Genomic DNA, 26,432 nt, shown 5'->3' with positions numbered 1-26,432 from the left:
AGTGTCGAAGACCACCATGTGTAATTGTTAGAAACAAAATTTTAACATCACAAATTTTTACTTTTTTATAATTGTCCCAGTCAAGCGTGTACTGTATATACTGCTACCAATAGTTCAAGTTTAGCAGGAGCTCTTTAGCCCCTGCTGTTTAATGCCGTAACTACACCATCTGGTCCTATAAACATCTTTCTCTGTTGACGTCCATTCAGAATTATTCCCAGCAGCATTTTATGGCAGATTTTACTTTTTTAAATTTGATTGTTTCCCAAGACATTTCCCAAGATATCATGTCTTGTCAAAATTGTTACATGGATATTTCACGAAAGTTTTGTTTTATTTTATATTATTGTATTTATTTGTATTTTTTATTTTTTATTTAAACTTTGAAGCAGGACCAACCAGTGAATTGACCAGATATGAGTCAAAATGACACACAAGATATATGACAAAAAATATATTTATACTTGTCTTGTCCGTAGTCTAGCACTGCGAATTGTGACCAGACACACTCGCTGTGTGTCCTAATTACCACAGTTTTATTTATGGCTCTATTCCAGAATTTTTCTCTTCAAAATTAGCACCAGGGTCATCTTAGATGTATTTCTAACCATGGAGCAAAGCATATTAATCTGTAATTAACGTAAACTCTCAAAACATTCCTGTCTAAGGTTTCTCCAACTCTTTGTTTCAGCTCTTCCATTACTGAACCAGTTCTCATAGATCCCACAGACAGTGAGTGGGCCAGAGAAAGATACACCCAGGGCTGCTTTATGATAGACTGAGGGGGCTGGAGGCTATATATAGCTCTTTTTATGGGTGCATTCTGTCTGCATTTGACACTGGGCCCGTCGTCACAGAACTCCCATCAGCGTTCTGGCTCAGGCGCTCCGTGGCACTGATCCACTTAATGCTGGCAGGGGAAGAAATCTCAGACTTGACAAATTTATGAGGATGAACGAAAAATGTTTGTGTTAAAAAAAAAAAAAAAAAAAAAAAAAAAGAGTACCTTCATTTTTCATAGTTACTGTTTTGTTTTTTATATGTGACCCTGTACCACAAAACCAGTCACATGGGTCAATTTTTTTTAATTGAGATTTATACATCATCTGAAAGCTGAATAAATAAGCTTTCCATTGATGCATGGTTTGCTATGATATGAATATTTGGCCGATATACAACTATTTGAAAATCTGGAATCTGAGGGTGCAAAAAAATTTAAACATTGAGAAAATCGCCTTAAAATAATCCATTTATGTTCGCGACTGTGCTGCATTCACTCACAAAAATAAATGTTTTATATATTTACGATAGGAAATTTACTAAATAATATTCATGGAACATGATCTTTACTTACATCCTAATGGTTTTTGGCATAAAAAAAATCTATAATTTTGACCCATACAATGTATTGTTGGCTATTGCCTCAAATATACTCGTGACGTGCGAATTATAACTGGTTTTGTGATCCAGGGTCACATATACTCCTATTTTATGACATTACCAAATCCTTTATAGGGATAGTTCACCCATAAATGAAAATTCTGTCATCATTTACTCACCCTTATGCCGTTTTTCTTTCTTTTGCGGAACTAAAAATAAGATATTTGATGAATGTGAAAGTCACTGTCCATCAGTTTCAAGATCCATAAAGGCAGCATGAAAGAGCTCCATACATGAGGTTTGTTGTTATAGATGTGTCACAATATTGTTGATCAAATTGTTGATTTGCTACTGAATATCCTCTTAAATATAAGTTTTCATCATAAAGTAAATGGATCACTTCAGAAGATTGGAGTTGCATGGATTAAGTTTACACTTGAAAACTTGGACCCCATTGAATTTCAGTTTATGGATAAAATTAAAATATTCTTCAATATATATATTTTTTTTTGTGTTAAAATGATGTTAAAAGGTTTTCTTTTTTTACATTTTTTTTATGCATATATTGGATAAAATGAATCCAATACAAATATATTGGACCCCATTGACTTTCCTTGTATGGACAAAACAACAGAATACAGAGAGTCATACAGGTTTGGAACGACACTAGGAGGGACATTAGTTATTGAGGACAGATATTTCAGAGGTGAACTAGACCTTTAAAGTGAAATCCTGAGTTACAATAACTGTAATTTGAAAATTTCCTTTCCTTCCTTTACTCTGAAACAATATTTTCCTTTCTATTACATGGCATGGGTTCTGGAGGACTGTCATTTCCACTGTTGTATGACTATTTATGGAGACACTTTGGTTGTGAAGACAGTGGGCTGCTGTCAAATTGTTTTCACTCTCTACCCCAACATATCGCTTGAGTCATGCTCTCTACTAACACAGAAACAAATAATAAAAAAGAGGTTTTTGATTTATGTCCTACTTTTTTATTTCATTCATTCCCAAAGTTGCGAATTTCTACATTAAATGAGGGAAGTTAAAGTACAATAAGTCTTAAGGATTTGCCTGGGTCATCTTTTCTTACGTGTTGTACTGAATTGCTGCCACATAATGCACGAAGAATTATTCAGTTTCACTTTGTCCCCTCTGAAAGTAGAAACTCCTATTTGTGCGCTGTCAGCTATAGCCCACCTCAATACATGCAGACGTACAGGGCTAAGCACTTTTCTTTAGCTGCCTTATTTCCTGTCTGAGCTCACAAAGAAAGCCGGCGTATCTAAGCCCCACGAGTTCCAATACGCCGTTATTCCCGACCAACATCCAATACGTGTGTAAACAAATCTGCCCACCCTCCATCCTCAGCAAAGCATGAAATGGATTTCATTCTGCCACTTCCAAAGGTTACGACTCTGTTGGGCTTCAAACCGCTGTTTTTTTCTTCTTCATAGACCTTCGTGAAAGGAAAACTGAGGACCACGCTTTTAAAAGTAAAGATTCTTTATTGGCACCCAAGGGTCTTTGTAGAACCTTTCCACAGCAAAAAAAAGGTTCTTTATATTTGAAACAGGTTCTATAGATAATTAAAACGTTCTTTAAGAGCTGTTTGGTGAACCTGAAATGATTTTGGCATCACTTTGGAACCTTCATTTTTAAGAGTGTAGGCGAAGCAGTGCGTAGTCTTTTAAAATTGCAGAGCTGAAAATGCTTTCAATCAGTAAGAGCGGAGCTAATAGTTGGGGTGAAGGAGAAGTTGCTACTTGCAAGAGGAAGGCGGAGCTTTGATCTTTGTTGCTGGACTCAAGCTGAGTTGCTCCCGCCTCTGAGGTTCTTGAGCAGCAGGGATGATAAAGGGGGGTTCTGTTGTAATGTAGGTCATCTACACAGTAAGTCTCACTCAGGACTCGGTAAGGCCAAGCCAGGCCTGAATGGCCAATTTGCTCCACTTGTCTGGCTGGTTGGCAGATAGAGTGTACACAGAGGGAGCTACAGAATCTCTCTCTCTCTCTCTCTCTCTCTCCTCTATGCCCGGCTGAGCTCCATGTGCTGCGTTCTTTCCCTCATCTCTCCATGCTTTCTTCTGGGTTATACTATATTTGTGTGTGGGTGTTGATGTCAAAAATGTAAGCTAATTGCAATTTGAGATGTACACAATATTTGTTTGTTTGTTTACCATGAAAAATGTTTGCCATATTACATTTTAATGAGGCAATTAAGTAAGACAATAATAGACTAGGGTCACGTTGTTTTAAAAATTGGCATTTATGAATTTAATATATTTACTGTTTTGATAGTCTGTAGTCCTATTCAGGCTGTAAATGTATTCCATTAGCGAACATGATATAATTTCAACATTTACCTTTGGTAGACAGTGATTTAACTGCTTTCCGAATCAAAAATCTTGGTGTACTAGGCTGAATTTCCTGCTGTTTGCAGACACGCTTCAGCTTCGTGTTATAATTTAAATCAATTTTGAATTGACGAGTTTACAAGAATGAATCGATAGAAAAAAAAAAATCTATTTCACAGCCATACTATTTGACACTATGTGATATGGAAAGCAAAAAAAGGCTATTTTGAAAAATGGGGACTTGTATTAGAGAAAATCATGTTAGAGATGGGCCACTTATAATAAAGTTTGATTTATAAACCTGTAGTATATACCAAGACAGACCACATCAAATAAAGTTCCAGGCTGTCAGATGACAGAACTCCTTTGTCCTCTGTGAATTAATTGGCATCCAAATTCATGACATACAGATTTTGTTTTACAGACATCCTGCTGAGAAATAATTACCGTCCAAATACAGCTTATGCCATGTATTGATCTGGAGATCAGATCTGTGGCAGAGTATTTGCTCATTTCCAAGTCAAAACTTAAACGTAAACAGTAGCATCACAGTTAGAAATGTTCTAAAGTCATTTAAACAATTTCAGTTGCACATTTAGTTGCAATTTTTTAATTAAACTCATTACACAGTGATATGATGGAGCAAACCACCACTCTGTATGTTGCAGGGGGACGCAACTCTTCTGCTTTGTTCTGAACTATTTCCGTTCATGAAATAGAGCAAGAAACAGTCAAAATGGACAATACTGTTTTTAGAATGATTTTAAATTAATATCAACTTATTGTTTATTAAACTATTGTATTAAGTGGAATCTTACAATTGCAATTGTGCTGATATTCGGGAAAAACATGCAGCACTTTTGTTCATGTGATATGGCTGTTACCAGTGAATGCTGGTCAGTTTTGCCCAAGTATGTCCGACTGTGTCTCGCAGAACCACAAACCACCTCCCCTCCCTCTGAAATCACTGATGTCCTCACTAATACTGCTCTTCTTCTACTTCACTTTCCTCACTTCCAACTGTTGAAGTGATGGGGGACTGAAAGTGCTAAATTTTCATAACACTATAAATGTGTTTAAAATAAATTAGATTAGAAGATGTTTAATAAATCCAAATTCTATATGTTTTTTTTAATTCCTTTTTATATCTTTAATAACATCGGAGACCTCCCTTTTATCTTAAAATGTAATTATATGTATAATAAACTCCCGGTTAAACTTTCTCATTTTCATCAGCAGGCTCTTCTTGCTTGGAAATTGTGTTACATCCACAATTTCTCACCACACAAAACTCTTATGTGGATTAATATGAATATAACTGAACAAATCTCTCCTTTTTTTCAATTGGTTTAATAGAGGTTTAATTTATATCCTTTCTTTATTTGACAATTCTGAGAACATCATGTCTAATGAACACTTCATGACTGTCCATGACTTCCATATTCCTTTTAAAGAATATAATACCATGCTTAAAGCTATCCCTACAGGTCTAGTGCAACTGGTTAAGAGACATATATTATACAACCAGAAAGATACAAAGGAGTCTGATTTGTTATTGGACGGTATTATCATTAGCAAACATATCCGCCAGATGATTCAGAAAAGAGAACAAATTTGCCCTAGTGGTAGATCCCATTGGGCTGCCTTAATTGGCAAAATCAACTGGAGAAGAGCATGGTTGTTGCCCCATAAATATTTTATTCCTAACAAGACCAAAGAAGTTCACTAGTTTAAAATATTGCATAAGATATACCCTGTTAATTCAACGGTGTCCAAATATGTTGATATTCCTAGTACTTGTACATTTTGTGGTCACGAAGATGAACTTTTTCATTTTTGTTATTTATGAATTTATCATATATTTATGATAATGACATTTATTCAAATTGGTTCAGAAGTTTTGTTCTAACATATATTTTATTTCAATAAAATGCTGAAATATGCACAATCTTTTCATTTGAAAGATATTATTTGTTATTATACTGACTCCAACAAACCTAAAGAATATATTTTCAACTTTTTTTTATTTTGTTAAACAGAAATTGATGGGCTCGCTTCCAACTCTATTTCATTTTTTGATAAACTCACAGCTTAAACATTTCTAGTTTATCTACCAATAAAAAAATTGTGATAGATTCCCGAAACAATATGAACAATTCCTTTGTAATGGCACTGAAGGTCAGATTTAACCAGCTTTCTCTCATATATAGATTTTTTTTGTCCTCCCTCTTCTTCTTCTGATTATCTATAAACAATGTATGATACTTAAAAAAAAATTCTCTCTGTATCCCTTGTCTTTTATTTGTCCTCTTCTTATGTAAATATTTATTAATGCTTACTTTAGATATCTGAATTTACATATAAATGGTTTAATTTAAACTGTTATAACTGTATATATTTGCATATATTTCTTGAAAAAAAAAAAGAAGTCACTTTCCTCGCTTTTAAGCTTCACTATCGCCACCTAGTGATAAGGCATACAAATCGTATATATTTATTTAGGTCGAAAACTAAATGAAAGCGGAACGAAAATGCGCTACTCATTTATGCTTCACGGACCGTTTATTAGCTCGGACCAATAACAGCGCAGCGCCTCAAGCGCCTTCCCAAACTTGCCAGTCGCGGGCCGATCTCGATCACGCGATACTGTTACTTGGAGATCCAGTGAAGAAATCTATTGAATTCGCCTCAGAATTAATAACATCATCGCTGCGAGATCCAGTGAGAAACATTCCGATTCGGCGCAGAGTTCTCTGTTATAAACCATATAGATATCAGATCGAACAGCGCTGACGCGGAAACCAGGAGAAACACTTTTAGAAGGCTTTCAGTCCACAAATCAGCAACATTCACCATGGATTTAGGCTAATATACAGTAGTAACTCTAACCATAACTATGGTATTGTGATAGAAATAGTCAAACGCTTACAGTACAAGTAGCCTACTACACATCTTTTTCCAGCACTTCAAAACTATAATATCATATATAAATGTTATTTTTAATGTGATGACCAACACATTTTTTGTTCATCCTTCAAAGATTGTCCTAAAACTAAACATTTTAAGATGTAGGAAAACTCTTATTTAAACACTTATTTAAAATAAAAAACTTTAAAAAACATTGTAAACAGTAGGATGCTTATTGGCTATTTTCACTCCCTAATATAAATTTTTTCACTCCCTTTTCTTTTTAATTAATATAAAGACATTATGAATGATAATAATTAAAGTTAATTTCATCTACACCCTAAATTAAGCTTATTGCTTTATTGTCAGCCCCAGTTCTACCAGGTATTTTCTGTAGAACTCAGTGGCTCCGGTGCCGCTGCCCTCAGATGTTAGTCTGGAGCCTGTGAACTGCACACTGTAGCCTAATATCTGTGCGTTAAGTCTATTTATTATTAAAGCATTTGTCAGTATTACAGTTATTTTGGGGGAAATTTGAAAAATTCCACTGCAAGCTGATTTAAGGTGTGCCCCTAAATTTTCTGCTTGCGCTCCTAAAATTTTCAGTTAGGTGCTACAGCGCTCCTAGTAAAAAAAAGTTCGTCTGGAGCCCTGCTGGTGCTTGAGCACCACTTGGTGTCTATCTGTGCACTTGCCTGATTGTTAATGCTGTCATGTCCGTGTTGTTATCGTTAACTAAAACTATTAAAAATGAAATAAAATCTAATTTAAATATAAGATGAAAAACTTAAATTTAAATGAAAATTGGAAATGTTGCCTTGACAACTAACTGGATTGTTTAAGTTAAATAGAAATAGATAACGTTAAATAGTCATTTCATTCAAATTATAATTGAAATAAAAATAAAATATTATTAAATACCATAATAGAATGTGAATAATATATTTTTTTTAATTCTAAAAGAACACTGTTCAATGTTAACTTTTTAACTCAACAATATTATAATTTTTCTTTTTTTATATCATTATTTACCATGTTTAAAGATATGAGCCAATGTGCTTCACCAGAGACAGACAAGGAGATGTGAATTTGACTGCTTTAAACCACTATAGCTTATGATTCTCTTTTTAAGCTGATGTTGTTTTTGTTTCTCTCTCTCTGTTTCACGTCAGATACGATGGACCAAGACAGCAGGCAGTGCTACTGACCGCTTCCAGGACTCCAGCGTATTCAACGAGACACTGCGCATAACCCGCATCCAGAGGCACCAGGGCGGTCGTTATTACTGTAAGGCTGAGAACGGACTCGGCACTCCCGCCATCAAATCCATCCGAGTGGATGTCTACTGTGAGTTAACAAGCTCATCCGCCCGTCGGCAGAAAACCACACACTTGACGCAGACTCTTGCAAGTCATAGCTTGGTATTAGCCTTTGCTGACTTTGTCTGCGTCTGCGTAGATTTTCAGATGCATACCTTGATTCAGCAGTTACAAATCACGTAAGCAGTTGGAAAGACTGTTCACTGTTGATTGTATATTGTCACCTCAAATTTTATAAACTAATAAGAAAAGGAAAAAGTGCTGTCCTTCTGATTGTAGCATTTAAACATATATTATGTCAAATCATATATTTATTTATATTACAATTAAGGATTTTTAATTGAGCATTTTTAATAGAGGTCGACCGATTCATCGGTTTTGCCGGATATATCGGTACCAATAGTTGATTGGTGGAACTATCGTTATCGGCAAAAATCCACACCGATAGTTTTTCCGGGTTGCGTCCGTTGCTGGATCAGCTGAGAAGTGTGCGCAGTCATTACTAGGGCTGTCACTTTAAGTTCGAAAATCAATTGCACAATCGATCTATCGCCTACAATCGCCTACGTAGGTGAAACTTGTTTGACATTTCTAATCGTAAACACAGCCGTGTTGAAGCCTGCAGTAATGTTTTTCATTGATGTTATGGCAATCCACTCTGCTTATTGTTTTTCGAGAATGTTGCACTCCTGTTTGTCATTGTGCACGAAACTTCACGCCAATAAATCATCAGAAATATTGCTGACTTGTGCGCGTCTCAAGCGCGGCGCGTCCTCTTTACGTTCGTCCTAATGCCTGTTAGTTGTCCGTGGATTTGCCTATATTTGGCGTTAAAATGGAAACTTCTTTAGACATGGAAAATCGATTTTACAATCGATTCAATGAACACTTATGTCTCAAAAAAGTGACAGCCCTAGTCATTACACAGTATGAGAGCGCTGAGAAGAGACTGCTGGCATTATACAGAGCGAGAGCGGCCTCTAGAGGACAAATAAAAACTATCACTGGCTGAGTTGTTTACTATGGAGTTAATATTTTGCCATAATTAAACAAACAAATCCAGCATTTTGCAAACAAACTCGATCTGCTTTGCAAAGGAAAACTCGACTCGCAAACAAACTGAAAGCAATGTGTAAGTACAATTTGGAAAGGTCAATTTGAGCGAAAATGCAGTGGAGTAACACATATGCATTGTTTTGCAAATATAAATAAATGAGCCTAGATAATATTTCACAAATAAATACAAACCATCCTACAAATTGCATGTAACCTTTGAACAAATACCAAATCTAGTGCATACAAATGCATATCTGTCTGTTACACTTGGCTTTTTATGAGATCTCTCGGCTCGATTTTCTCACAAATGTGTCCAGGCAGATTTTCTCACAAATGCAGTTGAGCAACTTCCTCTTCTAAAACAGTAGATGGCGCTAAGATAAGGAATTAATTTAGCGCTATAGTCTCCCGGGAGAAGCACTGATTTGAAACTTGCCTTTGCCTACAGCTGAGGAAAATGACCGGTGAACAGATGTGTTTCTGTCTTTATCTATAATTAACCTTTTTGAGGTTTCCTTTTGCAAAATGTTTATTACATATCTAGACAGATTAGCACTTAGTAGCAATTCACTCTCTCTAGGATAGGGGAATCTATAAGCTGAAAGCTCTGCCATCATGTGTTGCTTTTTTACATTTTTGTAAAAACGTTACATTTACTGAACGAGTCTATTTCTTTCGTTCTCCATAAATTAATGAGAACATTTCATTTAATTGAAAGGAGGGTCCCACTTATTTATTTATTTAGTTGGAATTTAGTCAGCTTAACTGTTAATGTAATAAAATAATTATTGAACAAAACTAGCAATATACAATTGTTTCTTAACTTGCCTGTGACGTATGCAGTGCCCAAATTATTATTTTGGACAGACAAATTAAACCCTCCTTTCAATTAAATGAAATGTTCTCATTAATTTATGGAGAACGAAAGAAATAGATTCGTTCAGTGTAGACATAATCACTAATTTAATCATTTCGCACGCGTCCGATGTAGACATTTTAAAAAAAAGCAACATATGATGGCAGAGCTTTCAGCTTATTGATTCCCCTATCCTAGAGAGAGTGAATTGCTACTAAGTGTTAATGTGGATTTCTGTCTAGATATGCAATAAACATTTTACAAAAGAAAACCTTAAGAATGTTAATTATAGTTAAAGTAAGACAGAAACACACCTGTTCACCGGTCATTTTCCTCAGCTGTAGGCAAAGGCAAGTTTTTGGCAGACTAGCGCTAAATTAATCCCCTAGCTAAGCGCCATCTACTGTTTTAGAAGAGGAAATTGCTCAACTGCATTTGTGAGAAAATCTGCCTGGACACATTTGTGAGAAAATCGAGCTGACTGAGATCTCATAAAAAAGCCAAGTGTCTCACATGTGAATCTGCGCATGCGTCGCGTCTGAACGCGTTGTTGTCTTTGGAGCTCTATTGATTTGATTTATAATTCTTGATTTTTCTCTTTAAACTCACTTACAATGAACATTTTCTACTTTTCCTCTCTGAGAAGCACTACTGCTCAAACCTCATAGTTACAACGCGGACTGTTGAGCAGACGCGTCTCAAGCCTTTTAGTGATCCAACATCAGATACTCTTATAGGTTACTCCTGTGGATCACTGCTGAACGCGTCTTCTCCACACTCACTTACACCTATCGTGCGTCTACTCTACACCCGTACCACTAAAAAGACAGATTATATCCAAGACTTAAGTAATAAATTAGTATTAATATTGATAGCATCACTGGTAGCATCGTCGCTAACTTACTGTCCATCTGTTAAAATGGCGAATATATCAGATGTAAGTAGTCTACCTTTTGGTGCAGGTGAGGACACATTTGAGCTGCACGCACTGCAGTCTGAGCTGGAAGCTGTTGAGAAACAGATCCGCGACCTTTTATTGAGACAAGCCGAGCTGAGAGACCGCCGTTTAGCTCTTGAAACATCACGCGCCGATGCACACAAATCAGTGATTAACGTTACTAACTTGCTGACTCTGACCTCGTCTACTCCGTGCGTTTCTCAGCATCGGTCCCGAGCGTCGAGGTCGCGATCAGCCATGGTCTCGTTCACTCCGGCTCCAACACGCCACCACGAAGCCTGGGTGGTTCCGCAGCGGAAGACGCGAGTCAGGTCTAGACCAAGACTCTCTCCGACCCTCCCGGTTTTCGAGTTATCCACACAAAACCGCTTCTCCCCTCTTTGCGAAACAGAACGCGATGCTATGATCATCGGCGATTCCATCGTTCGGCACGTACACGCTACGTTAGGTAAAAGTAAGGTGCACAGTCACTGCTTTCCTGGTGCTCGTGTTTCTGAAATCGCTGTTCGCGTTCCCGAGATTCTGAACGGTGACGAGTGCGTCGGAACTGTGGTCCTGCACGCGGGAGTGAACGACATCAAACTGCGGCAGACGGAGGTTCTGAAAAAAGACTTCAGGAATCTGATCGATACGGTACGCAGCACATCACCTGAAACAACGATCATTGTGTCAGGACCGCTTCCCACGTACCGACTAGGGCATGAAAAGTTCAGCAGATTATTTGTGCTAAATGAATGGTTAATGTCATGGTGCAATGAGCAGAAACTGCTCTTTGTAAATAATTGGAATCTGTTTTGGGAGCGTCCTAGGCTTTTCCGTGCTGACGGCTTACACCCAAGCAGATTCGGAGCAGATCTTCTGTCGGATAACATCTCCAAAATGTTAAATACCGTTTGACTAGTAACCAAAAGTCCAAATCATAGTCTCTGCTGCACCAATTTAACTGATAGAAATACTAGTGTAGAACATTGCATAGAAACCGTGTCTATTCCTCGTTTAGTGAGAGGATCTAGGAAAAATCTAATTGTTATTAAAACAGAAAATGTTGCTATTAGTAAACAAAAGCAATTTCTAAAGCTAGGTCTTCTAAACATTAGATCACTCACACCTAAGGCAGTTATTGTAAATGAAATAGTCACAGATAATAGCTTCGATGTACTTTGCCTTACTGAAACCTGGCTTAAACCAAATGATTATTATGATTATTTCTAAATGAGTCTACTCCATCTGGATACTGTTATAAGCATGAGCCCCGTCTGATTGGTCGTGGCGGCGGTGTTGCAACAATCTATAGAGATATTCTCAATGTTACTCAGAAAACGGGTTATAAAAAAAAAATGAAAACGGGTTCATTTCGCTTGAAGTACTTGTACTAAATGTTACGCTTTTAGATGTTAGAAAAACATCCCTATTATCTCTAGCCTTGGCTACCGTATATAGACCGCCTGGGCCTTACGCTGATTTCCTAAAAGAGTTTGCAGATTTTCTCTCAGACCTATTAGTCAATGTCGATAAAGCATTAATTGTTGGAGATTTTAACATACACGTAGATAATCCAAATGATGCGTTAGGGGCTGCGTTTACAGATTTATTAAATTCATTTGGGGTCAAGCAAAACGTCACCGGACCAACTCATCGTCTTAATCATACACTCGATTTAATTATATCACATGGAACCGATCCAACCGATATAGATATCATTCCACAAAGTGATGATGTCACTGATCATTACATGGTAACTTGCATATTACGTACTGCTGTAATATGTCATGCGGCGCCGCGTTATCAACCAGGCAGAACAATCCTTCCATCCACCATAGATAATTTCTCAAATTGCTTATCTAATCTATCTCAGCTGCTGCCTGAACCCAAACAAACAGATGAACTAGAAGAACTAACTAGCACTATGAGCTCCATTCTCTCTAGAACATTGGATGTTGTTGCACCCATTAAATTAAAAAAGGTCAGAGAGAAAATTAAAGCACCATGGTACAACAATACTACGCATGTTCTAAAGAGAGAAACCCGTATTTTAGAGCGTAAATGGAAACAAACTAATTTAGAGGTCTTTAGAATCGCGTGGAAAGACAGTATGTCACGTTATAAAAAGGCCCTAAAAGCGGCCAGGGCTGAGCACCTCCGCAAACGAATAGAAAATAACCAAAATAATCCAAGGTTTTTATTTAACACTGTGGCTAGACTAACAAATAAACAGACGTCACCCGAACAAAATATCCCGTTACAGTTCAGTAGTAATGATTTCATGAACTTCTTCACTGAGAAAATAGAAAGCATCAGAACCACAATTGTAAACGTTCAGTCTTCAATTGCGCCTTATAATTCAGCTTCAATTATCACCCCGCAAGAACAATTACAGTGCTTTACAACTATAGAACAAAAAGAGTTAAATAAACTTATCACTTCATCTAAAACAACAACATGTTTATTAGATCCTATACCAACTAAACTATTGAAAGAAGTGTTACCTGTAGTGGAAGAGCCTCTCCTCAATATTATTAACTCGTCTTTATCTTTAGGTCATGTTCCAAGAACATTTAAACTGGCAGTTATAAAACCACTCATTAAGAAACCACAATTAGATCATAATAACCTAGCAAATTATAGACCCATTTCAAATCTTCCATTTATGTCTAAAATATTAGAAAAAGGGGTGTCCGCTCAACTGGGCTCTTTCTTGCAACAAAATGATATCTATGAAAAGTTTCAGTCTGGATTCAGGCCGCACCATAGCACTGAAACTGCGCTCGTTAAAATCACAAATGATTTACTTTTAGCTTCTGACCAAGGCTGTATCTCAATACTAGTTTTACTTGATCTCAGTGCTGCGTTCGATACTATAGATCACACAATACTCTTAGATCGACTACAAAATTATACTGGTGTTCAAAGACAAGCATTAAGCTGGTTCAAATCATACCTATCTGACCGCTACCATTTTGTCTATTTAAATGGAGAAAAATCGATCATAACTCCAGTTAACTATGGAGTGCCGCAGGGATCTGTGTTAGGCCCTCTGTTATTTTCAATATATATGATGCCACTTGGAAATATTATAAGGAAACATGGAATTAGTTTCCATTGTTATGCTGATGACACTCAAATATATATTTCATCAAGGCCGGATGAAAACGCTAAATTTTCCAAATTGACAGAGTGTGTTAAAGATATAAAAGATTGGATGACGCGTCATTTTCTTTTATTAAATCCAGACAAGACAGAGGTAATACTTATCGGTTCAAAAAACCGCCCACAAAACCTCGCACAATACAACTTTAACATCATAGGATGTCCTGTTACTTTATCCTCTACAGTAAAAGACCTGGGTGTTATACTCGATTGCAACCTGTCTTTTGAAAATCATATTTCATATGTTACAAAAACAGCCTTTTTCCACCTTAGAAACATTGCTAAGCTACGTAATATGCTATCAGTTTCTGATGCAGAAAAGTTAGTTCATGCATTCATGACCTCGAGACTAGATTACTGTAATGCTTTATTAGCTGGTTGTCCTGCATCCTCAATAAACAAACTACAGTTAGTCCAAAATGCCGCCGCTAGAGTTCTTACTAGATCAAGAAAATATGATCATATAACACCGATTTTATCATCAATGCATTGGTTACCTATAAAGTTCCGTATTAATTACAAGGTATTGCTACTGACTTATAAAGCGCTAAACGGCTTAGCTCCAGTCTATTTAACGGATCTTCTATCGCCCTATAATCCATCGCGCTCTTTAAGATCACTAAATTCAAGGCTTTTGGTCATACCTAGGATTTCTAGGTCCACCAAAGGAGGGAGAGCATTTTCACATTTGGCTCCAAAACTCTGGAATAGTCTTCCTGATACTGTTCGTTGCTCAGACTCGCTCTCCCAGTTTAAAACTAGATTAAAGTCGCATCTCTTCAGCCAGGCATTCATATAATATTTTTAATCTTACAGTTCAAACTACAATCCGGCCTCTAGTTCATAAATGCCAGAAGAGAACTGGCCCCCGACTGAGCCTGGGTTCTCCCAAGGTTTTTTTTTTCTCCATTAGGTCACCTGATGGAGTTTTAGGACACCATTAGGTCACTTGATGGAGTTTTTCGGTTCCTTGCCACTGTTGCCTTTGGCTTGCTCAGTTGGGGATATTTTGGGGATATTGAATTTAATTTAATCAATCAATAAATTTCACTAGAAACAAACCTTGTGGTATTATTTTAATGTAATACTGTGAAGCTGCTTTGATACAATCTGCATTGTGAAAAGCGCTATACAAATATACTTGACTTGACTTGACAATCATAACAGACAGATATGCATTTGTATGCACTAGATTTGGTATTTGTTCAAAGGTTACATGCAATTTGTAGGATGGTTTGTATTTGTTTGTGAAATATTATCTAGGCTCATTTATTTATATTTGTAAAACACAATACATATGTGTTACCTTTGCACTTGCACATTGCTCTCTGTTTGTTTGCGAGTTGAGTTTTCCTTTGCAAAGCAGATCGAGTTTGTTTACAAAATGCTGGATTTGTTTGTTTAATTATGGCACAATATTAACTCCATAGTTTACGTTAACATGTGAGGCTGCGCGCAGCACGAAGATCATTAGTAGTGGCTACCTCAAGCGGTTAAAACAATGTGACAAAAACACACGCAAACCTGACCCAAATGTTTTATGTCGCAATTGTTACCATCTATTTGCATTAGCTTATATCCAGCTGGTCACTTTTATGCATTCATTAGCCGGCGAAGATTAATATTTAAAGCTTGTGACGTGATTGCTTTCTCAACATTTATATGTTCATGTAGCCCACAAAAACATAAACAAATTAGAAACGCATTCGATTTCAGTTATTGTTTTTATCACTACAATACATATTGTTATTTTGATTAGATAGTCATCAAGTGTTCTAAAATAAAAGCAAATAAAGTGAGAGACTATACATGTAATATAGGTCTACATTTATGTAATTTTAATGCTCTGGCCTTTGCAGATATTTAAATATGGCTATCTTATTTAATTATGATTCATATGAAATGGTAACACTTTACAATAAGATTACAATTTTATAAATGTTGTAGAAGTATTATTCATTGTTAGTTTGTTCCTTTTTAACATTTAATAATACATTTTAAATTGAGTTTTAATTTTCATTTTATCTGTTATTACCTAAATTAATGTACTATGAACTAACATGAATGATCAAGGTACAATTGTATTGCTCAAATATTATTACATGCAGTAAAAACGTATATTGCATAATGCATAATAGTTCATGAAAGCTAGCTAATACATCCTTGTTAACAAATGGGACTTGCAAAGTGTTATCCATGAAATTTACATAGGCTATGTTTCTAGGTTATAGCTAAAGAAACACACATTTGACCTGTAACATTTTAATGTTTAAATTATTTTGTTCTGTAGAACTTCTCATTTTAATATATTCATATTTATATATTTATTTCATTTCGCACATTTCTGTTCAGCATTGTTTTACTTGGAGTGTTATGTTTGTTTTTAATCCCAATATCCATTAAAAAAATATATCGGTTGAATAATCAGTTATCGGCATGTACGGTCAAACCTAAATATCGGTATCGGTAAAATCCACTATCGGTCGACCTCTAATTTTTAATTATATACCTTTAAGCTTGTTAATAGAACACTTGTTTTCAAATTTGTACTTCTCTTCTCTTCATGATTATGAAAAAACGGAGAAAAAAAAAGGATTTTTTTTATCCCTTGCTTGTTTAGCTATTATGAGTGCCCATTATTCAAAACCATTTCTCTGAAAAAAATAAAAAAATAATGTTAGGCACAGTAATCTAAATAATTTATCATGGCCGAATGACCTTCCAGCATTGTTTATAATGGGCCAGAACATTTTCTAAGCGTTAATGTATCTCTCACTAACTGCTTTATGCAGCTCGAAGTGAGACAGTTGTACAAATTCCAAGCATATTTTACATGCTTTCTTTGGCACAATATTCACTAACAAAACAGGGTGTTATAGTGACTAAATCTCAGCCTCTTAAGGAGCTAGCCATTAGCCACAACCTTTGTGCCCTTGAGCAATGAATGTTCCTAAAATAAGTTTACAGTAGGTCACTTTGAATAAAAGTAAATACTAAATAGCTGCTTAGAAAATTGTATCCACTTATCGTGTCATTTAATGATACAGACACAATAACAAATAATGACTGGACAGTGACACAAGGAAGAGCTTAAGGAAACAATACAGTACTACTAATAAATACATGTTACTTTATTGCTATAATCTAAGTTTATTTCCATCACAATCTGTAGTTAGTTATGCTAGTCATCTAATAGCTTTGCTTTATATGTGAAATTTAACCAGATTTTTTACATTTTATTTTTTAATATTTTGACTTTTGGTGCTGTCTCTTTTTATCTTCCACTGTTTTATATACAATATATTTGAAATATTATAATAATTAATATACTATTATTTTTATAATACATGTATTATAGTATGTAAAATAATATATCATATAATATTTATATGATATATTTATATAAAGATACGTTACTGTTCCAAAGTTAATAAATATACACTACTAGTTCAGTCATTGTTCAGTCATTTAAAAATTTTAACTGTAATAATATTACATAAAATTGCTGTTTAACTGTATTTATAAACGAATACATGCGTCCTTTGTTGCATAAGAGCCTTTATTCAAAAACATTAAAAAAATCTTACTGACCCCAAACTTAAGCAATAGTATACAATTTATATACTGTTTATAATATATTGTGGTAAGTTACAGTATAAGGAACCATTTTAAGTCTAGCTACATTTTATATTTTTATTTTAACAGCTGAAGAAAAACATACATGCAAACCTACTGAGAAAATAGCAAAAAATATGTTCCTGTGCCAATATTAATGTGTATCCTATGATACATGGAAACCTTTACCTCTTCAGATGTTTTATTACGGCTTTATGTTTGAAATGAATTACAGTACTTCTGATATGGTCGAACTTACATTATCAAGGCTCTAATGGAGCATGTGTTATTTCTTGTATTTCTTGTCTAGCACATTTCTTAGGCATCAAAAGCCAGACAGTGAGTTTTTTTATGTGACTCATCATAAGAGCATATCTCATCTATGTCTCTTTCAAAGAGTTTTGCACTCATACACGTCATCATTCTGAGTCTGTGAACACTTTTATTTTCTTGGAGATGCAACATGGCCTCATTATCGACTTAAAGGCACTTCTCATTGAAGTTTTGGCAACCGTAGACTTTGTTGAAATCAAATGCATGGCTTTGAATATGTGACGAAATGCATAAAATGAGAGGTTTAATGAATGAGTGAAATGAAAATGAGGATTATTCTTCAAAGAGACATCATTGTCAGTAAGCTAGCTCCTGAATTTTTCCAAGTTTCAAAGGTTTACTCCTCTGCTATCGGAACCATCAAAAGCTATCACAACCTGTCAAAAAAGGAGTTGTGTGTTGCCTCTGTTCCCTACAGACACGGAGGAGCCATAGATGTTGTAAAGTGATTTACGGTAGCACAGAGAGATGAATAGAAGGAGCGATGGACGATGACAGGCAGCATTGCCGTGGGGAGACAATGAGGAGCAAGTCATTACCCTTGAATTAGAGAACAGGCCTCAGCTTGTCATTTTTATTCCAGCTTCATGGTGGACTATTCGCTGGTGGGCACTTGCTTTTATCGATCAGAAACATGCTACTCCTGATGCAGTGATCAAAGCCTAGATACATGTCATTGATAAAGAACAGCCAACACACTGCCGATAAACAACTGAGTACTTTGATTTGGAGTGCCCGTGTTGTCTCTAAGCATGGCAGCACTCACTAGTCATTAGTTTAAAGCGGTCAAGATAGGCAATAGCGATATTGATTACATTCAAGTTTATATTTGTTCCAAAGTGGTCTACTGAAACCTGTGGTCTTTTTTCTTCAAATGACAGAGATAGTTCACCCACAAATGACAATTCTGTGATCATTTACTCACCCTCATTTTATTCCAAACCTGTATGTAATTTTTTGTTTTGTGAAACATAAAATATGTTTTTGTCCATATAATAGTGTTATTTTGGTTTTGGTTTTTTTTGGACCCCATTGACGTTCACTGAATTAATTTGTGGTTCAGTATTAAAAATATAACCTGACACGCAGGAAATGAGTCGTACCAATGCTGTCTGTCAAATTGTTATCGGACAGGTTGATTAATGTTTTAAAGCAGGAGAAAGAAAGATGTTGAAAGGCACAGCTTACTGATTGCTGAGAGTTCTCTAAAATTGCATTGCTTTGAGGGCAGTCTAAAAGCACATGGCTCCTCACTCAAGCACTGTAATTATTGTGGCTCTTGAAAAAAATTACAGTTGTAAAAATACTCACAATTCAAATGCCAAAATAAAGGCCCCCGACGTGGTCCATCATTTTAGACATTAAGTTTGTTGTTAATGCTTGAATGGTTTGTGGAGAGGTGAATAGTGTTTGGATCTTTATATACCAATACAGAGATTTCAGGTAACACTTTATTTTGATTCAATTTGGTATCATTTGTTAATGATATTGTTAACAATTGTAAAGCATTTATTAATGGAGACTGATATTAATTTATAAATAATATGATTATCATTTAAATGTATACCATTGTTCATTATACATTAAGTATTGTTAATTTATGTAACTTGAAATGTTAATGTATTATTATATAGAATTTAACACACATTATTAATGTTGGTTGATAATGTACTGTTTATTGTTATATGTTAGATATTGCATTAACTAATGATAACATGTATTCCTTGACCTTTATTGTAAAGTGTTACCTGACTGCATTGGATCTCAATCATTTTAACTGGTGTTTAATGAGTTAAGTATTACAAATGTGCAAAGCAATTTATGTCTATATTGGACCATAATAGGCTACTGTATGATTTGCGCTCCAGTAAATTTCAATTCTTTTATGGGCTTCTTTCTTAATTTAGGTCGTTTTTGGCTCATTAAGCAATTCAACAAATTGTGCCTTCAATCTCGAAGCAAAGAAAGAAACAGGGAAAAATCAGATATATCACAGTTTAATGTTTGAATTATTCCACATTATTGAGGTATATTTAGCAACAACTTAATGCTAGTAGTGGCACACAACTGTTCCTGGTATCTGTAACACTGTGACATGTGCATTTGAATTGAGCTTACTTTTTAGAATCAGGACATGAATATTAATGTAAAATGTAGGGTGTAAATAAAGCTAAAATGGATGTTTTTGTTTACCTGTAACCTAGTTTTCTGTTTATTTACATTCTGTCATTTCCATACTTCTGTCCTACATGTCTGCATTCTGAAGCCTTTTTCAGAAATATACCTAGCTAGAGTTCTAGATGGCTATTTCTGTATACCACTATCTCTACAGAAGTCTCCTGGCGGTTTTCAGGGTGATTTGAGCAATGCTAGATCAGCGTGAGCGTGACCAACCCATCTGTTTACATTTCAGATTTAGATGACCCCATCGTGACGGTCCATCAGAGTATAGGCGAGGCAAAGGAGCAGTTCTACTATGAGAGGACAGTGTTCCTGCGGTGTGCTGCCAATTCAAACCCTCCGGTGCGGTACAGCTGGAGACGAGGGAGGGAGTTCCTGTCCCAAGGTTCGGACAAGGGTGTGGAGATCTATGAGCCTTTCTTCACACAGGTAAGACATTGGGATAAATTGATGGAAATAAATGTTGTGGTGTTATTTCCATCTAGAGGTGCATCCATTTTTGGTCAAAATCTTGTACTGTCCATGCAAGAGTCAAGCTTTCTGTAAAGTCTACTCCAGCACATCCCAATGACTTTCAATGAGTTTAAGGTCTGGACTCTGAGGTGCCAATTCATGTGTGAAAATGATTCTTCATGCTCCCTCCCAACCACTTGGTCGATGCGAAATATATGATATTCGCATTGCACTTCAGTTAAATGGAATCATATTTATTTGTTTGTAATATAAAAAATAGATTATATAGTGTGCATCAATGGTGACATTAAATACTAGATCACTTTAATATAAGATAACTTTATGAAAGGCTGGCTTGCTTGAAAACATGTGATGAATTTCATTGCTCTTGCATCAAAGTTGTTGCAGCTATCAAGAGAGACAAAGAGAGAGCATCAGTTTGACATTGTGAGTGTTATCTGGTCCAGAAGGATGCACATCAGAAATGACAGTTAAAAAAAAATGCTTTCAAAACACAGCTTTGCCATATCCGATATGGCACAGTGATTGGCCCAGAGTGGATCTGTCTTGGTAATTAGTCATAAGATGCAGGGTATTTCTGGACCTGTTTCGCTCTTCTTATTCCCCACAGAGAATCATTCATGCAACATTAGTCTGTGCACTTAGAGGAGATACTACATGTTATTTTCAATAGAGCCTTCTTTATCTTTCAACCCCTTCAGAACTATGAATATGAAACTGATGCACTGCAGTTTTCTGTCAATATCTCAGGTTAGAAAGCAGATCAAAAGCCAAGAATCTTCAGAAGGTTTTGGTATCAAACAGTGCCACTATTTATGAACCGTTTGCTGTAAGTGCACAGTTGCCATAATAAACTGGTTCTCAACTGGTTTTGCTTCTGAACACAGATTTTACCTGTGTTTTGTTCATGTTAACTTATTTGGCTGCTTCTACCAAAATGACAGATGACTTTTTTAATGTGATCAACAACAAATCTCCTCCTCCCTTCTAAAAGGTCAGTTTATTTATTAGCACCATTATATGGTTAGTTGCATTTAATTATTTGTATTTAGCATTGTTTTACGCAAACTAAAAAGGTTACATAGAGTTACTTACATCAAAACAAGTTGTATATACTCAATGAAATTGAAGCAACTTCACCAAAGAGAGCACCAATCACTCTAATGCTGACTTGAACATAACAAAATATAATCAAAAATACTCCATAGAGCTAAAATATATATAAATCCTGAATAAAAAATATCAGCTATCAAAAGAAAAATAACACCAATTATTCATATTAGTATAATATTTAAATATTAAACTTTTTGGTACTTTGTTGGATCACCTCTTGATGTAAAATCTGTGTCCTGAAGCTAAACCCGTTGAGATCCTGATTTATACAATATCATCTTCTTGGCTTGCAGGGTGAGACCAAGATCCTGAAGTTAAAGAACCTGCGTCCTCAGGACTACGCTAACTACACATGCACTGCCTCTGTCCGCAATGTCTGTGGCATCCCCGACAAGAGTGTGCTATTCCGGCTCACCAACAAAACCGGTGAGAGATGCCAAAGATACCTCCTCCTTGTGCACAGCATTGTCTGTTATTTTAGTCTCCTTCTGCTATATTTGAGCCGTCCAACGAGTAAGAAAGTACATGCAAGCAGCACCACAGAAGCAACTCTCTAAAGGAAGTGCCCTAAGGCTCTTGTCACCACAAGTGCTGTGTGGTCTGATAATCAGCGAGCTGTGAGTGCTGCATGTGTTATTGAGTATGTTACGCCTGTTACATTTAGAGGTCTGCTGCTACTTTTCTCCTCCTTCGTCGGTTGATGGCTGAAGAAACCGCCCCGGGCTGATGTTTTCACCACTGGCCTTGCAGTTAATTCAGTCTATGGCAAAACCATATTCTTAAGGAAATGGCCCTGCGGGTTCCTGTGCTCCTTATCAGTCTCGGTGGGCTTCACATGCTACTGCGGCGAAGACCTAACCTTTACGGAATCCATTAAAGAATGAACAGAGTCGAAGGACCTTTTCCTCCGGCCATCTCTGTTTCTCTATCTTCCTCTCCCACCCCACCACCCTGCTCATTTTCTTGCACTATCCTTCTTTCTCACTTTTTTTTATGTCTCTCAGCGTATTTCTGGCAACACATTGCCTGATGATGATGATCATGGCACAATCCCGGGGATTGACTGATAGCTTTTCCAACTTGAAAGCCCTTACATCACAGCTTGCCAGTGTGCTTTTGGGACACGGCCTTGATTATATAGATTGGATGTGGTCACCTGGTGCATTATGGGCCCAAGTAAACCAATCTCTTTGGGTGATAATTGTAAATACCACTTTTTTTTCTTTTTTTTTTATAAACACATTAGCGTTATTAGGTAAACCACCATAATTGTCATCAAGAGGTGACAGTACGTGAACTTTGTGTATTTGCTGTAATTACTCACTTGAAGTTGGATGTGCACCTGGTATTGCTTCTAAACAAGCATATAAACTGTTTTTGATTCCTTTAAAATCTTATAACGTCACTTAATTAATATTCATGAGTCAAGCTAGTAAGTTTTATAATGTTTCTTCTTCCTCATTTTTTTTTAAGCTCCAACGCCCCGGGATTTAAAAGGATACTCCACCCAAAAATGAATATTCTCTCATCATTTACTCACCCTCATGCCATTCCTGATATATATGATTAGACTTTTTTTCTTTAGATGAACACAAACAAATATTTGTAAAACAAATAATCCATCTCCAGTGTTGCCAGACCCCTTTAGCCACTTTTTTTTTATAAAAAAAAAAAAAGCTCCTAGCGACAAATCTAGTGACTTTTTTATGGAAGCTTGTTTCCGCCACTGAATAATACATAAATAATAATAATTGCAACTTTTTATTATCACAATTCTGACTTTTTTTCTCACAATTGCGATATATCAAGTCAGAATTGTGACTTTTTTTCTCAGAATGGCGAGATATGAAGTCAGAATTGTGAGAAATAAAGTCACAATTCTGAGAAATAAAGTCGCAATTGTGAGATATAAAGTCACAATTTTGAGAAATAAAGTCGCAATTGGGAGATATAAAGTCAGAATTGTGAGATATAAACTATTCTGAGTAAAAAAAAAAAAAAAATTCTGACTTTATAACACGCAATTGCGACTTTATTTCACGCAATTCTGACTTTATATCTCGCAATTCTGACTTTACAACACGCAATTGCGACTTTATATCTGGCAATTCTGAGAAATAAAGTCAGAATTGCGAGATGTAAACTCGCAATTGTGAGATAAAAAGTCACAATTATCTTTTAAAATGTTTTATTCTGTGGCGGAAACAAGCTTCCATACTTTTTGGACAAACTCAGTAACTTTCCAAATGTTGCCAGCGAGCGCGAGGTCTTGCTTTCTCCCTGCCATCACACCTCTCTCTGTGTCTACCCTGTTCAGTGAATGGCTGAGAGGAGCAGTAGCACATTCTGTTGAGCACACGGCTGCTGACAGGCGTGAATAGACTTATCACTTATCTGCTTCTCCTTTGTTTTATATTTAAAGAATTTAGTTTAACCGTTTTGATTTCCATTGCTATCTTGTGCTTATCACTTGTATAACTCACTGTCACAGAGCTTTAGTTCATCCAGTTTCCAAACTCTCTCAATTCAGATAATTTTACACATATAAAAAAAAATTGTCATTCACTATATCATACTCGTTCTATTGTCTGACAAAAAAATATATAGGAAATGAGAACAGCTTTATTGGACATTCGACTATATTATATTATATCATATTATATTATATTAAAATACAATATGTGAGCACGGATTAGGAGAGAAAACACACTAGGCAGTTAGAACACAAGTGAATATACTAATTGACGCATGACGTCATCTAGCGACATTTAGCGACTTTTTGGGCAGGCTTTAGCTACTTTCCTTTGAAAATAGTTGGCAACACTGTCCATCTCTGTGAATCCATATAATGCAAGTGGATAGATCCCCCAAAATTTATGCTGCAAAAACCATGCAAAACGAAGGTGAACGTAATCCATAAAATGTCTTCTGAAGTGAAATAATGTATATATAAAGGCGCCAAATAAATAAAATGTATTATTATTATTATTATTATGTGAGTAAAATACTGTTAAAATTTTAAACTATAAACCATCGCTTCCGGACAGCTGTCATACATGCATTCGCTTATGTAAACGTCAGCATGTTGTGAAATGTGATGTAAGTGCGAGTATTCTTTTAAAGGACAAGTTCGGTATTTTACACTTAAAGCCCTGTTTTCAGATCGTTTCTGATGAAATAGAACGGTTAAGATTGAAATTTGGACACATGCTGCTGGCCCGAGAATTTTTGGTTTCTGTGGTAGCACCCCCCCACCTCCACAATGGTTGCATAGGTGCACTGGAACAAGCCTTCCTAAAACGCATTAAACTTTCGTTTACAAAGACGTGAAACTCACAGAGTGGTCAGTGGTGTTCACTGATATGCTCACACAAAAATTGCTGCAAAAAATGCTTTCCAACAGGTGTTTTACCATTCGTTGTAAAACAGTGGACCTATTTTTCCAAACGCCTCACACCCGTACATGGACAAAAACTACGATAAAACCTGTTGGAAAGCATCTTTTGCAGCGATTTCTGTGTGAGCATATCAGTGAACACCCCTGACCACTCGGTGAGTTTCAGATCACTCTATTTCATCAGAAACGATCTGAAAACAGGGCTTTAAGTGTAAAATACCGAACTTGTCCTTTAAGTAAGAAAATAGGTCTTCCATGTGAAGCTGATAAGATTAACCTGTTCTGTTTTTGTTTTAGCCTCCCCCTCTATTAAGCTGCTTGTGGAAGACCCCATTGTGGCCAACCCTGGGCAGACAGTGACTCTGGTATGCATCATCTCTGGAGGCGAGCCCAACCCGACCCTGGCGTGGGTCCGGAATGGCGAAGAGCTTCCAAAGAAGAGTGTTCTCAACGGTGGAACCCTCACTATACCTGCCATCAGCACGGATGAAGCTGGTGTTTACAGCTGTGTAGCCAGTAACAACGTGGGTAATCCTGCAAAGAAATCCACCAACATTGTCGTCAGAGGTGAGAAGAGAGGCCTTGAGGCCAAGCTGGTTTAGTTTGTTTGTGCTTGATGTATCATAGTTTCTGGAAATTGTTTATTTGCTGCAGGTGTACATAGCACTGGCCACACAGTGCACCCCAAGAGTCTAGAACCAGACAAAACTATCAAATATGTGACTTTGATGTTGGAGAAGTGGCCTGGAGTGGCGAGATTGTATATTAGTATGTTTGCGCGGATGACCTGAGTTTGCATTAGGCTTGCGGCATTTTCAGATCCCTCTGCTCTCATCAGGAATTATCAGTATATTTTTGGTTAGGTTATTCTAAAATTCAGATCTAATTTCTATTCTAATATTTAGAACCAAATCAAACCATGTCTGACCCTTAGAAACATGATATTTTTTAAGCCAAATGTTTTTATTTATATGCCTTAATTTATATTTATAGCATTAGAATTTGAATTGCTGCCTTATGTAGAACAATCCTGGTAGTTAGAATGAATTATTAGTGAATTAGAGACCCATTGCCTGAAAAATATTTTTTTCCACAAACAAATATTAAGCAGCTGTTTTCAACTCTGATAATAATAAGGAATTTTACTTAAGCCCCAAATCAGCGTATTAGAATGATGTCTGAAGGATCATGTGACACTGGACTGGAGTAATGATGATGAAAATTCAATAAATTAAATGTTAAATATTTTAAAATAGAAAGCAGTTATTTTAAATTCAAATAACATTTCACAAAATTACTATTTTTACTGTATGTTTAATTCAAAAATGCAGTCTTGG

The 26,432-nt window shown here is 36.1% G+C and overlaps 1 protein-coding gene across 1 annotated transcript in view; it reads left to right on the top strand.

The window, feature by feature from the left end:
* Positions 1-26,432, top strand: part of mdga2a (MAM domain containing glycosylphosphatidylinositol anchor 2a) — a 156,614-nt gene that overhangs the window by 54,186 nt on the left and 75,996 nt on the right. The window contains exons 3-6 of the mRNA XM_082142515.1: positions 7,819-7,993; positions 20,344-20,540; positions 21,992-22,124; positions 25,393-25,662. Coding sequence (XP_081998641.1) covers positions 7,819-7,993; positions 20,344-20,540; positions 21,992-22,124; positions 25,393-25,662 — 775 coding nt within the window. The remainder of the gene's footprint in view (positions 1-7,818; positions 7,994-20,343; positions 20,541-21,991; positions 22,125-25,392; positions 25,663-26,432) is intronic.

Source organism: Leuciscus leuciscus (assembly GCF_965113295.1).
Source record: "Leuciscus leuciscus genome assembly, chromosome: 17".
NCBI lineage: Eukaryota > Metazoa > Chordata > Actinopteri > Cypriniformes > Leuciscidae > Leuciscus > Leuciscus leuciscus.
Note: the sequence above shows the minus strand (reverse complement) of the source record. Positions and strands in the feature narration are given on the sequence as shown.